The sequence below is a fragment of the Eurosta solidaginis genome, chromosome 4 (genome assembly GCF_040869045.1).
Source record: "Eurosta solidaginis isolate ZX-2024a chromosome 4, ASM4086904v1, whole genome shotgun sequence".
NCBI lineage: Eukaryota > Metazoa > Arthropoda > Insecta > Diptera > Tephritidae > Eurosta > Eurosta solidaginis.
The window spans coordinates 11,011,527-11,028,143 of NC_090322.1; the positions used below are offsets into that span (position 1 = coordinate 11,011,527).

Genomic DNA, 16,617 nt, shown 5'->3' on the forward strand with positions numbered 1-16,617 from the left:
TTTAATTGACTCACCTCTCCTTCTTCAACTGACTCTCTTTACTGATCTTCTATCCGTTTTTATTGCCACCTCCTATTTCCTCAAAGGATAGAACCTAATATTATTACTGTACTACCTACCCTTGCAATGTCCCCTTTATTCTTATTTCTGTTCTGTGTTCCTAGGCTAAGCTCTTTAAAATTTATTGTAACCATTAAGTCTTATTTTACAAATTACCTATTAATTATCTAAGTTATTGAAACATTTTTTGAATTTTCGCCTTTGTTCTGTCACTGTTCTAACTAGTACTATAAAATAAGTTTGTCAAATTGTTGTTAGGAAAAATTTAATAAAATACAAATAATATGTGGGGACATGTTACACGCGGGAGATACATTGGATATGTACGGGGTTGATTCTGTAAGTAAGAGTTAAACCTATTACAGTATCCAGATCGAGATTGAGCTAAAGTGACGCGGTTCTCCCTGGGGAGGTTGATTTCCTTAACTGCAGGTTTAGGGTACTTCCCTTTGAAAACGGGCTCACAGGGCGATTGTTAGCATAGTAAATGTATCATTTTTCTTTTGGATGTCTTTGGGGGCCTTTTTGTGCTTATTTTCTTCATACGGCTGACTTCAGCAACGGTTTGTTCACCACTGCTTTATTAGTGACTATGAGCGTGTCTTTGTCTTTGCCCGATTTGCTGCCGGCAAGGGACATTTTTGTTATGGCTCTGAACTTTAGATCCGTGGAGTACTCGAGTGCTTCGTAAAACTATTCGGCGTTCACGTACATAACGTGTGAGGGCAATGACAACGATTCAGTAAAGCAGTCTATCAGTTTTAGCTTGTACTTCAAGTAGTAAACATCTCATGCGTGAAATCTATGCTTAAACATTCTTGATTTAAACACATAAAACTACAAGATTTGTTTTCGAAGCTCTGCCGGCGTTGTGCACCACTGCTCAATAGGTACGATTGCGGTTGCATGGTCGTCAAAATGTAAGTCCAATATCTGATTTTGGGTGTAGGACAGTCGGTAGCACAATACCATGGTCCGATATTGCTGTCGCTTCCCACGGCAGCCGGAGCGGCTCGGTATTTTTCCCGACGAAGTGCTGTCATATCAGTGTAACCCCATTTACGTAATAATTTGGGAAAATTTTAAATTTTTTTTTCTAAGGGAAAGTCAACAGTGTCTAACCTTCTAGAGTTCACGACCCTTGTATCCAATAGCTTTAAATCTAACTGCGACATTGAGGTTATTTACACAGATTTTAGTAAGGCGTTTGATAAAATATCCTATTCTCTGCTCTTACACAAACTCGACCGGTTAGGCTTTCCTCCTTTACTTCTCTCTTGGGTTTCAACAGTTATTTTGAACAACTGTTGGTCAAAATTCATCAATGTAACTTCTGGTGTTCCACAAGGTAGTCACCTTGGGCCTGTGTTATTTCTATTATTCATTAACGAACTACCAAGTGTTTTGAAGCACTGTAAGCCGTTGATGTATGCGGAAGACGTGAAACTTATTATGTCTATCCGCTCACCTAGTTGTATGGTGTAATGCTAATCTCATGTCACTAAACCTTCCGAAGTGTAAGTTCATGTGTTTTACACGAAACCCCTTTAATTCCCATTAGTATGTGATTGGAGATTATGTTATTAAGCAAGTCACCAACTTCACTGACCTAGGTGTTACAATGGACACTAAGCTTGACTTTAGGTTACATATAGTAGCTTGCGTTAATAGGACTAAAGGTACTTTGGTGTTCGTGAAAAGGTGGTCTAAGGAATTTAATGATCCGTACGTTATTAAAACTCTTTTTACATCATTAGTGAGGCCAATATTGGAATATGCTTCGATAATCTGGAGCCCACGTTATCAAATTCACTGCGATAAACTGGAATAGGTCCAAAAACAGTTTTTGCTTTTTGCTTTGAAACAATTGCCTTGGGACACGTCAAAGAATCTTCCACCGTAATGCAGCCGGCTAAAACTATTACAGTTGCCTACATTACAGAGCCGTAGGGAGATGCTTAATGTCTTATTTATAGTAAAACTCTTTAGAGGGATGATAGCTAGCGAAATTAAGTTCAACGTGCCAGTCAGACTGTCTAGATATTTTCAACAACTGCATATAAGTACATGAAGATCGAACTTTGAAATGCATGACCCAGTTCGTGGTATTTGCCATGATTTCAATAATTACTGCAAAAATTTAGATACATGCGATCCGATTTTCAGGATTAAAAAGTACCTACTTACTATCTTAAATATGTAAGGTGTGACCCCCTATACCTCTATATGTCTTTGCATTTGAATGATTTAATACCTAAGTATACAGTATATTTTTGTAATTATTATATATTTAAGTTGCCAAGCCTTTTGTTTGTTTTTTATACTATAACTTTATTTAGTCTGATTAATTGTTAAATTTGTAGACTAATAAATAAATAAATATCATATCAAGACGAACAATTTATTTTGATGAGTCCCCCCTACGATAAGCCAGCTGGTTTCCTGCAGGTGTGTAAACTATGTTTGTCTGTAATATCTGTAAAGCGGCAATTACCCACCGACGTGTGCCGCACGTATGGACGTTTGTCGTACGAAACACGTTTGACCGAACCCTCAAGCCCGTAGGAATCAATGTGTGCGTCTGTGTACATGTACATAACATATTTGTGTGTGTATTGTTTACAGATAAGCACTGTTGCCATTGACCATTTTGCATGCATGCTTATGGAAACATCAACTTTTTCCAATTTAATTTTTGATGTTGTAAAAGGCTGGAATTAATATTAAATAAATATAAATAGATTACATATTTATAATCTGCACTTTTACATAATTATTTCGAATTATTTTCACAATTTTTCAAACTTTAATTAGGTGTTTTTGCATAAAACTGCAAACGGTCAAAAATTAGCATACAAAAGTTTACTAGGCAACTCTGTCTAGTGAGAGAGCGATCAGCTGACACGTTCTTACGGAAAAAATCAAAATTGTTTTGATTTCTACGTTCCGGGCTACGTACGTACGGCGTTGCACGTCGGTGAGTTTTCGTTTACATTGCACACTCATAAGATAGGTCGTGTCAGCTGACACGTTTTTGGTACGTACGTTCGTGAGTAACTGCCGCATAAGCCTGATAGACGCATAGAGTAAAAAGTCGTAAATGTCAAAAAGTTGGATAATAGCAAAATCAGATCAGAAGAAATGAAGAGGGAATGAAAACGGAAAATATAAACACGAAATGCAATTTCCTTGCAACGATTCCATTTTTTCCTAACCAATTTGTACGAGCTCTCGCTAAGTATGAGCACTCTCTTGCACGCTGCCATGACCTTTTTGGTCAGCTGATAGTGCGCACACGCTGTAAACACCCCCCAACAATATGATTTGTATTTTTTTTTTTTTGTTGACTGGTTAATGTTATTGTTGCAGTCCCTCTTTTCCCTTGGCCTATACTTTTATTGTTATAATTCGAGACACAAATATGCATTAACATCTCTTTGTAGTTGTGAATTTATGTTTTACGGAAATACTCCCCCTTGTTTTCAGTTAGTTTTTTCTTTGCATTTCATTTCATTCAAATCATTTTTGTAGCGAATTCGTTAACTATTTATTTTTTGGTTTCCAGGTACATATGTACCTAAAAAAATGAATGCAGAAGGCAATGAATTTATTTTCCGTATCGAGGTGTGGCAAATGTGGCAGGACTCACTGTTTCACTAACAGACGAGGCTCTGGCGACCCCAAGCTCCTCATGGAACTTGGGGGTGGGGAGGGAAGGATGGCCTGAAGGTTTAATGTGGCCATATAAATCGTCCCGGGCTACTACCTTAATGGTGATTTGTTACCGGAACGTACCGGATCTATAACCGGCAAAGGACCATCAACATCGATAACACTGCCCAAAGCCTTCGGCGAGTGTCTTTATCGTTAATACAACAACACTTCGGTCATCTGGCCACCCTAACTAAGGAGCAATGTCTGCGCATTTGTTTTTTTCTTTACGAGCTTTAAGTGCTTGAAAAACAGAAGTCAGCTGATGGATAATCTCTAAAATACATATATACAAAATGTGCTGAATCAAAATGTCAAGACATTGATTTTTCCACAACCAAAGTCGTTACATATACAACGTATATGTACATTAACTGGTGGCGCTACTGAGCCAGTCGAAGAAAGAGACGTAAGAAACGAGATGTGATGTAAAAAACGGAAATCGGAAGGAAAATTTCAAGCAAACTGTTATAAAAGGTGGTCGAAGCAGGCACCATGAATAGGTTCGTATATATACATAAGTCTTGCCACATCAAATTCTTTGCGACACTAAAATCCTTTATAGAAAGGAACCAAAACCGTAATATAACGACCTATATTTTTATTATTTTTTATTTTTTTTTTGATGATGAGAGAAGTATGCGATCATCTGAAAATGTACTTTATTTGATATACCTATACTTCAATGTAGAGGAAACAGATATGCAAAAGGCCAATCGCTCTGCTGGTTAATTAAAGAAAAAAATTAACCTGACGCTTTTAGGAATCAATCAAATTGTTGGCATGATTGCCATGTTCACACATTACTCAACAAATTTCACTACTGTGATGCTTGTAACCATATTCATAAAAGCAAAATTTGTGGAAATAGGATCAGAGGACTTTATGTTAAAGGACCATTAAGTGGGCACAAGTGGCAAGCGTTCAACATAATCCTTTAATACTCATGTACTATGTTAGTGGTTCCGCATGGCATCACGCGTACCGCCGTTTACCCACTACTGGACGTGTGCGTCTGATCAACACTTCAACGAAATATGTACAATTATTTTGGACTGCTGCGACATGAGTTACACTTAACAAGCACCAGTCAGTTAGTCATTGACAGTTGTACAACCATAATTACACGAAACAACTACCCCTCGTGTGAGATGAACAATTGAGCAGAGACAAAATCATTGATTATTCATGGAATATGGAGCTGTGTCACATATGAAATGATAAATGAGTGATGAATATAAAATAGATATATGTATATACATATGTGTACATACAAAAATAAGTGTATAAATAATGCTTATCACTTACTTGCCAACGAAATTCTCCAACACCGAACTCTTTCCGGCTGATTGACCTCCTACGACAGCGATCTGCGGCAGATCAAGTTGCATATGCACGCCCAATTGCGTGAATGCATCTTGTAGCTTATTCACAATCGGAATTAGCTGCTCCATTTTGTTGCTGTTGGTGGTGCTTTGCTGCTGCTTTTTGGGCTTCTGCTGCCCTCACTCGTATAGTGGCTGCTGTTTCACAGCCACTGATTAAACGGCGTCGACTGAGGCTGGGTTGTGCGATATTCGCTGTTTTTCGTGGTCGTTGCGCTCTGTTCTTTTCTTTTTTTAACTGAATTGTGTTATGTAGGTACCTATAAATTAAGTTTTTTTAATAAAACACTTTAAATCATCGGTAGATTTCTTACACCACATATTGTGGTGTCCAGAAATTTTCGTACAACCACAAACACTGAAGAACACAGTGCACCACTGATTGTGCTGTTTTTGGAATACTGCACCCACTTTTCTGTCGAATTGATGTCTACGTATTTGTTATTACATATATATTCATTACCTCCTCCCCACGCACTCCCTTATTGTACTTTAAATTAACTTTATGTTTTTGCCACTTTATTTATTGAGTTAATAACGTTTAATCACTATTTTTATCATGGAATTTGTTGAAGAAAAAATTATATGTTTTTTCCTCACATCCACTTCTTTGGTATCTATCACGATTTCGATTTGCCCTCGACTGATTTCGATTTTTCGTCCGTTGCCGTATATCGTGTTTTATTCTACCATTCGTTGTATCATTTTATTTTTTTTTTGTTGCTTCTCTCTTGGCATTTTTTGCCAAATTTGTGATTAAAAACACGGTTGCCATCTTCATTTATTCGGTTAATGAATGGTATTTTTGGTTTTTTCGCTGTTGCTTTGTGGTTTTTTGGTACGGTAATATACAACAGGGGTTGTTGTTGTTATTAGCCGTGTTTTTTTACATCTATAGACGCTTACGCTTAAACTTTATATGGACTGCTAAGCGTCAAACTTTAAAAACACCTCTGAAATTGCTGCGCATAAAATTTGTACTACTAAATTTCAATACGCATTATATTCAGATGTAACTGAAATATGTGTCTACGTTTCACCCACTGCACTAATTCTCCTCGTTTTCAACATTGTTGCTGCATTTGCATGTTAAATCTCTATCCGATCTGGTTCATGTACCATTGGAACACGAGGTCTATGTATTCTATGCGTGTCCACTATTCATCGCAACTGATTCAGCTATGTACATGTAATACATTATGGCCACCAAAGGTTTGTGTCTCCGATTTTAGGTACACCCTGTTCTGTAGCTAGTTATTTAACTACTTCCGCTAGATGGGCCTTCTAAGCATTATTTAAGCGAGGATACGCGTTTTTTTACGCTCAAACGTAAACGTATACGCTTGTAAAAAAAACACGGCTAGTATTGTATTAACGATGAACACTCCCCAAAGGTTCGCGGATATAGTTTTGGTGTCCAAACCGGTGTAGGATCCACCCAGGGTAATTTTTTATAAGCGCGACCGAAGACCTCCAAAGATAGGTGTTCTGCTTAAATCACTATGGATCCCACCACCGGTTTCGGAATATCTTTTGAACGAGCTAAAATTTTTATTTTCCGCCTTCGGATTATTAATACTGATGTCAAAACGCGGCTTTTGATACATCTCTCGATATTTTTGGTAGCGTATTAGCAGTCGAACCCTCAACTAGACTTTTACCATACACGCATATTTGTAACAGCATTCCCCTCGCGTATGTAAAGGTGACAATTGGGTTGCGCATGCTTTGAAGCTATAAAGCTTTGTATTGCGCTTAGCAACCCCTTTAATAAGGGGTCGTGATCCAGTATTAACAGCATTGCCTCATTGTGGGACACTTGCCTATTAAGGTAATTATATACGACCGCATGACACTGCTAATACGAGTCCAAAAATATCGAGAGGTGTCAAACGACCCGTCTTGACATCAGTATTTCTAATCCGTAACCGGAAAAGAAAAATTGTATCTCTGTCCGGAGATATTTGCAGTTGAATTTGGCGATTTTCATGTGGTTGTTGTACCCACAAAAAAAATTGTGAATATAAGTGTTTTGCGTGGACATAGTTTTGATCTCCAAACTAGTGTTGGACCCACCCAGGGTATTTTTTATAAGTGCGGCCGAAGGCCGCCAATGCAGAAAGGTGTTCTGCGTAACAATACTATTAATTTCAACCCCCGTTTGGAGCTCTGTGAAGTTGGCACCTACTTGGGCGAGTAATTAAAAAAACCATATCTCATTCCTTTGTCAACGTTTGTCCACGAAAAATTTTCGTTTGTCCACCTTTTGTTAAAAAGTTATTTCAAAAAAAAAAAAAATCGTGTGTGAAGTTGGCACCTCCATTTGAGAGTATTTAAAAAAACCAAATGTCATTCGTTTTCCAGGTAAAATTTTCGTTTGTCCACCTTTTGTTAAAAAGTTATTTCAAGGAAAAAAAAAATCGTGTGTGAAGTTGGCACCTCCATTTGAGAGTAATTAAAAAAACCAATTGCCATTAGTTTGCCCAGGAAAAATTTTCGTTTGTTCACCTTTTGTTAAAAAGTTAGGGAAAATTTTAGAATAGCAAGTGTTCGGGGTAAAACTTGGTATCAAATGCAAGAGGGAGTTGTCCCGATCACAAATATATATATTTTAAAGTGCGCAGACTTATAATTTAAAAGTTATTTGTTGTTAAAGTTTGCAAATCTAGCAAATTTCTATAGCACTTTATATTACAATTTACACAACTTTCAAAACCTTAATCCACATACATATCTATATAAATTGGCAACGATAAACTTAAATTGCATTTTTGTATATTTCACATTTCATTTTTGCATTGTTTTTACTTATTATAAATGTTTTTATTAAATCAATCGCACTTCTGTAGCAACATGCACATTTATATATATATATATTTTATTGCTGACATTACAAAGCTGTGCTGCCACATAAAAAAAAAACAAATATAAATATTATCTTACCACCTTTCAGTTAAAAAAGAAAAAGGAAAATATATATTTTTACTACTCATTTTGAAAAGTTGAAACATGTTTCCGCGTAGGCGGCCTTCGGCCGCGCTTATAAAAAATAACCCTCGGCTACGCCATGCCACGGTAGCCACGGTTATACCACACACCCGGACTTGGCATGGCGTAGCCCAGGGTTATTTTTTATAAGCGCGGCCGAAGGCCGCCTATGCAGAAAGGTGTTCTACGCAGAATTACTGTGCATGGCGCAGCCGGTGTTGGATCGGCTAACATAACAATAAACATAAGAGTTATAAGGTAATATCAGCTCGTTCACGAATGCAAAAAAGAGCTATTTCAAATTTTTGGTAAATAAAGACTATAAAAGTCAAAGATATATATACATCAGATGAAAGATATTTTTATGTTATTTTTCGATTCTGCACTTGTTCCGTTTTTTAGATGTGGCAGCACAGATTTGTAATGTCATAAAATATATATACGTATACACATACAAAAGTTGTATAGAAATTTGCAAACTTTAACAACAACTTTTAAATTATAAGTTTGCGCATTAAAAAATATATATATTTATGATCGGGAGAACTCCCTCTTTCATTTGATACCAAGCTAAACCCCGAACTCGGGGGGTGCTAAACTAAATCGCAAATATCTCCGGACAGAGAAACAATTTTTCTTCTCCGCCTTCGGATTATTGTTCTCGAGATCAATACGCCTTTGACACCTCTCTAAATATTTTTTGACGCGTATTACCAGTGTCATGTTGTCGTAAAGAATTACCGTTTTTTTTAATTACTCGCCCAATTAGGTGCCAACTTCACAGAGCTCCCGTGTCGGAGGGACCCGCGGGTCATTTTTCGGTTTTTCGTTGATATCTTTTGAACGATTAAAATTTTTTTCCGGTTTCGGATTATGGTAATAGTCTAGTTGAGGGATCGACTGCTAATACGCTACCAAAAATATCGAGTGAGGTGTCAAAAGACGCGTATTAATCTCGAGAACAATAATCCGAAGGCGGAAAAGAAAAATTGTATCTCTGTCCGGAGATATTTGCAGCTGAAGTTGGTGATTTCCATGTGGTTGTTGTTGTGTTCGTACCCACAAAAAAAGTTGTGCATCACCGTGGCGGTAGCCACGGTTATACCACACACCCGGACTTGGCATGGCGTAGCCCAGGGTTTTTTTTTTATAAACGCGGCCGAAGGCCCCCAACTCAGAAAGGTGTTCTGCGCAAAAATACTATGGATCCGACCCCCGGTTTCGGAGGTACCCGCTGGTCTTTTTTTGTTTTTTCGTTAATATCTTTTGACCGAGTTAATATTTTTATTTTCCGCCTTCGGATTATTAATACTGATGTCAAGGCGCGTCGTTTGACACCCCTCTCAATATTTTTGGGCGCATATTACCAAAGTCATGCTTTCGTATAGAATTACCCCTATTAGCAGTCGGCCCACAACCGAAATATTATTTCTTTATTAGTTTTGGTCCTTACAATGACAAATTTTTGGTCTGAAAAAATTGATGATGGCAGCCATAGGATAAATTGTGTAAGAAAGAAAGTGTAAAGTCGCGAAGGGTAAAATACAAAAATGTCGAATTGTCAAATATTTTCAAAGTATGACACGACACAGAAACAACACAAGAAAAACTTGTAAAGTAGCAACAAAATCAACGCAGCTTGCAACCAAGTGCCACAAAATCAAAAATTTATTTTGCAATTGCAGAATAATTACGAACATGCACAAGAATTATAACGCGAAAGCAAATGTTTATTACAGCTTGCGCTGATTATCTACTGCTGATTCATTGCTTTCAAGACCACTGCAGCAGCCGGACCATCATTTTTTTAACAACCTCAATTATATGAATGACACGAAATTAAACAAAAAAAACTATGGAAAACGGTTTTCTAACTCAAAATCAACAGCAACTGAACTGCACAATTTCTCAGCTTTTAATTCCTTAATTTTTCATATAACTTCACGGCCAATTTACGCAATCGCCATACAAATCCATACTTGAAGGAAAAATTGTACTCCTTTTATGAGAAATCAATTTTTTCTGACGTTCGCCATTTACCGTTTCGCACTCTTGCTTTTTCAACTTTTGGAATATGCCGTTTGTAAATGCTAATAATTACATATCATTTTACTGCGACTGGTCTTTATAAGCATTGGCTTCATTTACATGTAATTTTAATTTCACTTCTATTCGCGTAGAATTTTTATTTTGCACAGAAGATTTCCATCGACCACCAAATTGACTAAATCACAAATGTTACCATTGTTTACTGTATAGTTTGGCAGCTTAAGTAGAGGTTATGTTGCGAATAGAGTGGAAGGCAGTGGACTAGGCAGTCGAATGCCATATAATGAAGGAATGGTGTTCGGAGATTTTTCAAAGTTAAAAAAAAAATGATAAAAGCTTTAGTATAAATAAAACTATTGTTTTAATAACAACAAAAACGCCATATGTATTCTGTATACATAAATTTGTAAGGAGTATCTCACTTCAAAATTTGAATTAAATAATCTAAAGTTTTGTTTTGAAACTGAGCCGAGAACTGTGCGTGTCAATGTGCGAATTTTCACCGATCAGCTGTTAGTTGCGCTACTTGGTAAAATTTACAATGAATGTTACGTTCCAATTCCAGCCACAATGCAACGCATCAAACAGTGTTACCATCATACAGGATTTGTCGGTACTGCCAGTAATTGAAATTTTTTGAAAATGCGATTGGCAATTATCGCGTAATTCACACATCACATTGATTGCAGCGATTGGAGACAGATTCACCTTTTAAATGTATATACATTTTAAACTAAAATTATATGAATGCAAAGTGTACATCTAAGATCAGGAGAAGCAACTAAATGAAGCGCTCTATGACAATGCAGCATCAACACTTTGACACAACTAAGCATTCTATCACAAAGTAGATTGACGTAAACACTTGGGTCAAATAAATGCACTCTGACAGCGCCATAAGATAACACTGACCCGCGCTTCGCTACTTTGAAGCGGAAAAAGTATTTATGTAAATATATAGAGCTTTATCCGATTGCACCGCCTTGACGCTTTGGCAGCGTTATTATTTAACGTCTGCTTTACTTTCTGCATCGATTTACATGCCACAGACTTTGTGCATGAAGATATATATGCGGGCACACGTTTGAATAGACCATGGTACAATTACCAGGTAAAAGCATTAGCAAAAATGCAACCCTCCCGTGTATTTTGTTGTTGCCGCTGGAACATAAACTGTCAATCGGTCTTTCAATTTTTGCTGTCAAAAGTGATGGAAGAAGAAATGTCATTTGTAATTTTTGTCAACAAACCGAAAACTAAAACAAAAAATTAACTGGTAAAAGTTGGTTTTCTGCCCATAGATGAATCTTTGCCGCTCACGAAATATATTCTTTCACACCGACGCAGCACACGCAGTTGGCAAAATTCCAATTAATACAATTAACATTGCTTTAATGTCAATATTTGGCCATAAATTATATGGTCCAAAGGGTATTTGGGCACTTTATATACAGAGTGGATCTGGACAAGAGCGTGGTATACGTAGTGGTAATGTACCTGTACTGATTTGGTGCTGCATGTAAGCTATTTGCCTTAACAATTTGTAGTTATCTTTCTGATATTTGTTTTGGTTTTTAAGGAAAACGTGACTTACTGGCAGAATTGTATTCGGATTTAAGCCCAAAATATATTGGATTTACAACACCACCAACAGGAACTGGTGCTGCATATAACGGTAGCGAAAGTGATGGGGGACTTCAAACAAGAAGTACACGGCGCCGCGAATTGCTTATACATACTACAAGTCCAGATATAGGTGGTAGCGATAGTGCGCTTTTGACTGATGCAACGACTACGAGACGTACACGTAACCAGGCAGTATCGCCTTCACCGACTACATTAGCTGTAGCAAGTAAAAAGTTTATAAGTCCTATTGAGAAATTACTTGTGCGAAATTGGGAGACACAAAAGTAGTCCGTAAATGGATTAAATCGCATTGGACTTTTTGCTATAAAAGATATACCAGCGGTAAGAGCGCTTATCTCTAGCTTCAAATATATATTAAGAGTGTTAAAAGTTATTGTTTAAAATTTATTTTGTAGGACACAGAGCTTACCTTCAATTATCATTGGGATGATCTGTTGGGTAATGAGATAAATAATTGTACCATGGACTAGACTTTCGGCCGAAGCGACGTAGCAAAACTTTTTATGTAAAACCAGCATTACTGCAAGAGTTCCAAAGATTTGCAACTCTGGCTGTCAGTTACATTTCAGTGGCATAACAGAGGAAATGGTTTGTATTTGACAAATCGCTGACAGTAGTCTTTTCCATTGTTTACTATATAGTTTGGCAGCTTAAGTAGAGGTTATGTTGCGAATAGAGTGGAAGGCAGTGGACTAGGCAGTCGAATGTCATATAATGAAGGAATGGTGTTCGGAGATTTTTCAAAGTTAAAAAAAAAAATGATAAAAGCTTTAATATAAATAAAAATATTGTTTTAATAACAACAAAAATGCCATATATATTCTGTATACATAAATTTGTAAGTATTATATCACTTGAAAATTTGAATTAAATAATCTAAAGTTTTGTTTTGAAACTGAGTCGAGAACTGTGCGTGTGAATGTGCTAATTTTCACCGATCAGCTGTTAGTTGCGCTACTTGGTAAAATTTACAATGGTCTTTTCGTTCTAAAGTTCTTCAACGAAAGTTGTTTTCTTGTGCTGTACACGTTTCGTGTCGAAAAAAAGGACTTAAAAGTGAGTAAACATTTATAGTTATGGAAAAAAAGGCAACTACTAGCTATTATGGAAGTAATTTTTGCAAAGTTTTAATGTTGAAGTACATGATGCTAGAGATTTTAAAGGATAAAAGAAGGGACTGTTATCAAAGTGTTGAAATATATACTTTCTCTTAACTTGGTTAATTGAACATAATTCAACTTTCTTTTTTCTAGAATGCGTTACGTGGCTGCATACCTGTTGGCTGCTCTTGGCGGTAATGAGAACCCGAAAAATGCCGATATCGAGAAGATTCTCAGCTCAGTGGGTATTGAGGCTGAAGCCGAACGCCTAAGCAAAGTTATCAAGGAATTAAATGGCAAGTCTATTGAAGAATTGATTGCCCAGGGTCGCGAGAAACTCTCGTCCATGCCTGTTGGAGGTGGCGTTGCTGCTGCCGCCACGCCCGCAGCTGCTGCTGAGGCAGCGGGTGACAAAAAAGAAGCTAAGAAAGAAGAGAAGAAGGAAGAATCTGAGTCTGAAGACGATGATATGGGCTTCGGTCTCTTCGAATAGGATGCTGGCAGTGGAACAAAAACGTGCAGAAACTTTCCGGTGAGTTAACAACTGAAATTAAACGCGTGTTTATATTATTTTATTAGTTTGTGATGAATAAAACTTCACCATCTTTCGACTGAGAACAAGCCGTGATGTCAAATAAGTTTTTAACTGATTTAGGTAATTTACTAAATGACGGTGCACTGCCTAATTGTAGTCAAAATTTGACAATGGGGGTATCAAAAGTCGCGTTTTAACCTCCGTATTAATAACCCGAAAGCGGAAATTAATTTTTTTATTTCTGTCAAAAGATATAAGCAAAACATCGGTTCAAAATTTCATGTGGTTGTTATTTTTTTGCCACCCAGGGTTATTTTATTAAATCGCGGCCAAAGGCCGCCAACTCGGAAAGATGATCTGTACAAAAAAATTGGATTGAGCCCCCTATTTCGAACCCTCTCGGGGGCATTTTACGGTTTTTTGTAAATAACTTTCGACACAAATTAATTTTTTGATTTCCGCTTTCGGATTCTTAAAACGGGGCAGGGACGCGTCTTTTCATACCACACTCGAAAATGTTGGCCCAAAATTAGGTGGTGCATCGCCATCTAGTATATTACCCTGATTTACATTGCAATTAAAAATTTAATTTTACATATTTGTTGCATGTTAATGAGCGATTTCTTTTGCTTATAGGTTACCGTGCAAGCTCGAGTCAACAGTGTCAGCATGGGGTGGATTTGTACCGCATATACTTACAATACACAATGGATTTTTTTATTTCTATGAAATAAAGTATATGTTTTTACACGTTTAAATGATCACTTTTTATTTGCAGTTGAAACCGCGTTTATATGTATACTTCCTAAAACTATTTGTTACTTTTTAGTTTTCTCATTACCCTCGTCATTTTCATATACATAATCTTCAGTCTCTAGTAATTTGCGCTGCGTAGGTGTTAGCGCAGCGTATGATGGTCCTTTCAATGCCGCCGATTCTACTTCATCTACCCAGTCGGATGCGCGATCGTGTCGTTTACGTTCTGGCGTATTCTTCCGATCACGTCTTTTGGCCAGAAACTTCTCAAACCGTTCTGCAGCTTCAGCAATTTTTTCTTGCACCTGCTCTAACGACTCCCTATTAACAGTTACTACTTCGGTTACAACACGTCTGCTATTTGTATGATCTTCCCAAGCCTGTTGGGATTTACGCATTTTAGTTAGTAACTTAGATATAATGAGCTGATGATCCAAACCAAGAACGTCCTGACGCATCTCGGGAAACTCTTCATCTTTCTCTAATTTGCTTAATTCTTTTTGAACAGACTTACCGTAAAACTCACTTTGCATCATATTTGCAACCAAATTTTTTCTTTCACTCGGCTCTTTTCTACCGCTTGCTTCCTTGCAGATGTCTACTGCAGCATCTGTTTCTTCTATCGCGGTGAAATCAATGTTGCGAAGTATATCCTCAATTTCCGCAGTATTTATAAATTTTTTCTCTCGTACGAATGTTATGCGTGGCACTTCACCCATCAACATCAATTGGGAGAGTTCATGACGTAGCAAACCACTAGAACGCCGCAGTTCAGTCTCAAGTGTAGCATCAGCTATTGCTTCACCATTGCCTAACCAATAAACGTTTATGCATGTGAAATCTGGTGAAATTTTAACGCGTGTCACTTGCAAACCACGCCCCACTATAGCCTCAGATGCATCGCCAGTTGCCAACAAATCTGTGATATGATTCATAAATAGTTTATTTAGCACAGCCATACGACGTATAGTATTCTTTCCGCTGCCACTGGCGACTCTTTTTTTACTAAAAAGGTCGGAATTTGGTTGGATTCTTGTATTGACTGCGTGGTTATCACTTCCCGGTATCCAACGTTTTTTGCTACCCGATACGCGCTGACCGATTAGTTTGTTCATAACCCTTCCTTGAAAATTCATGATATTAGCCTTGGCATTGAAGTTACCTTTTCCCCAACAAGTGGTGGAAATGTTCGCGCATCCTTTCGCTTGCCATTCAATATATCTGAGGTGTTGATTATTGCGTTGAACATTTCGTAACATTGATGTAGTGTCACAACGCAAATTTGCAGCAAAAATTATTTAATAATGCACCTACCTATAATATATATTTTTCTTGGCAATTGTGCTTGAACTGCGTCTTTTTTTGATCAGCTGAGTTTTGTGTACATCTTGTGGATGGTGGAACATGACTATCGTTAGAGTTGTCGATTTCTTGTCTTACTTGAATTTGACGAATTTCTAGTGTCGACCGAACTTCGGAAAGTAAAGTTTGACTCGATTTCGTATAAGAATAATGTATTGCCGAATAAATAAATAAAAATAAATAAATAAATGTAAGGCGCGATAACCTCCGAAGAGATCTAACATGCCAACCTAATATAAACGCACGCAAGTCATTTTCTGCCAAAAATGTCTCATGCACATACAACTTGTATGAGAGCAACCCAAATTGAATTTGCTGCGTGAAAACCTAACTCGATTTCCAATTTTTGTTCTGCGTGACATTTAGATTTGACGTTTGCACACATGCTTTACATTGTCGCATGGCGGAACGATACAAGGTGGCAGCATGGCGACATACCTACAAACATAAATAAAAATTTCATGTACTTTGTTTTTATAAATTCGATGGACAAATGTCAAAATCCTACTGCGCCGGAAGTTGATGTATCAAATCAAATAAAAAAGTTTATAATCAGCTGTCCCATGCTGCCACCTTGTATCGTTCCGCCATGCATTGTCGCAACGCCTGCTTATTTGGGTTCGGGCAAAAAACGCCGGTTGTTTGCGTGCGCTAAAAAAACGCAGTGCGGTTTTATTAGGTTGGCATGTAAGACCAAGCTTCTCTTCCAATTTGCGTCGTGCTCCTCTTGATTTTCCCTACAAATTGGCCGGACGGGACCTACATGTTTTAGGCCGACTCCGAACGGCATCTGCAAGTCAGATGAGTTTTCACAGAGAGCTTTTCATGGCAGAAATACACCCGGAGCGCTTGCCAAACACTGCCGAGGGGTGACCCCGCTTAGAAATTGTCTTCTAATTGAAAACCGTTATTTCTAAAATTTTGATGTTGCTTTGCCCGGGGTGTGAACCCAGGGCATACGGTGTGGTAGGTGGAGCACGCTACCATCACACCACGGTAGCCGCCAGTATTGCCGAATAACCTG

General features: G+C 37.6%; 3 protein-coding genes and 1 non-coding gene across 6 annotated transcripts in view; 2 read left to right on the forward strand and 2 right to left on the reverse strand.

Annotated features, from left to right (window-relative positions):
• Positions 1 to 5,979, reverse strand: part of shi (dynamin-1 shibire) — an 87,395-nt gene extending 81,416 nt beyond the window's left edge. For all 3 annotated transcript variants that reach the window (XM_067780071.1, XM_067780069.1, XM_067780072.1), the window contains exons 1-2: positions 5,471 to 5,979; positions 5,080 to 5,416 (exon numbers count right to left, since the gene is read on the reverse strand). In XM_067780071.1, the coding sequence (XP_067636172.1) occupies positions 5,080 to 5,225 (146 nt within the window). In that variant the 5' untranslated portion in view covers positions 5,226 to 5,416; positions 5,471 to 5,979. The remainder of the gene's footprint in view (positions 1 to 5,079; positions 5,417 to 5,470) is intronic.
• Positions 5,980 to 12,437: 6,458 nt separating this feature from the next.
• Positions 12,438 to 14,233, forward strand: RpLP2 (ribosomal protein LP2). Its single transcript, XM_067780074.1, has 4 exons — positions 12,438 to 12,456; positions 12,817 to 12,896; positions 13,094 to 13,472; positions 14,112 to 14,233. Exon 3 carries the CDS (start codon positions 13,095 to 13,097, stop codon positions 13,431 to 13,433), a length of 339 nt encoding a protein of 112 aa, XP_067636175.1. The 5' UTR covers positions 12,438 to 12,456; positions 12,817 to 12,896; position 13,094; the 3' UTR covers positions 13,434 to 13,472; positions 14,112 to 14,233.
• Positions 13,318 to 15,625, reverse strand: LOC137249014 (putative ribosome-binding factor A, mitochondrial). The gene has a single exon (XM_067780073.1). The coding sequence runs from the start codon at positions 15,488 to 15,490 to the stop codon at positions 14,294 to 14,296; it is 1,197 nt and encodes a 398-aa protein (XP_067636174.1). The 5' UTR covers positions 15,491 to 15,625; the 3' UTR covers positions 13,318 to 14,293.
• Positions 13,518 to 13,598, forward strand: LOC137251554 (small nucleolar RNA Me28S-Am982). Its single transcript, XR_010953290.1, has one exon. It is a non-coding gene; the product is annotated as a small nucleolar RNA Me28S-Am982 (small nucleolar RNA).
• Positions 15,626 to 16,617: the final 992 nt, after the last annotated feature.

Excerpts from the sequence above, each read along its gene's own strand:
- LOC137249014 (XM_067780073.1), bottom strand. The coding sequence starts at position 15,490 with ATGTTACGAAATGTTCAACGCAATAATCAACACCTCAGATATATTGAA.
- RpLP2 (XM_067780074.1), top strand. The coding sequence starts at position 13,095 with ATGCGTTACGTGGCTGCATACCTGTTGGCTGCTCTTGGCGGTAATGAG.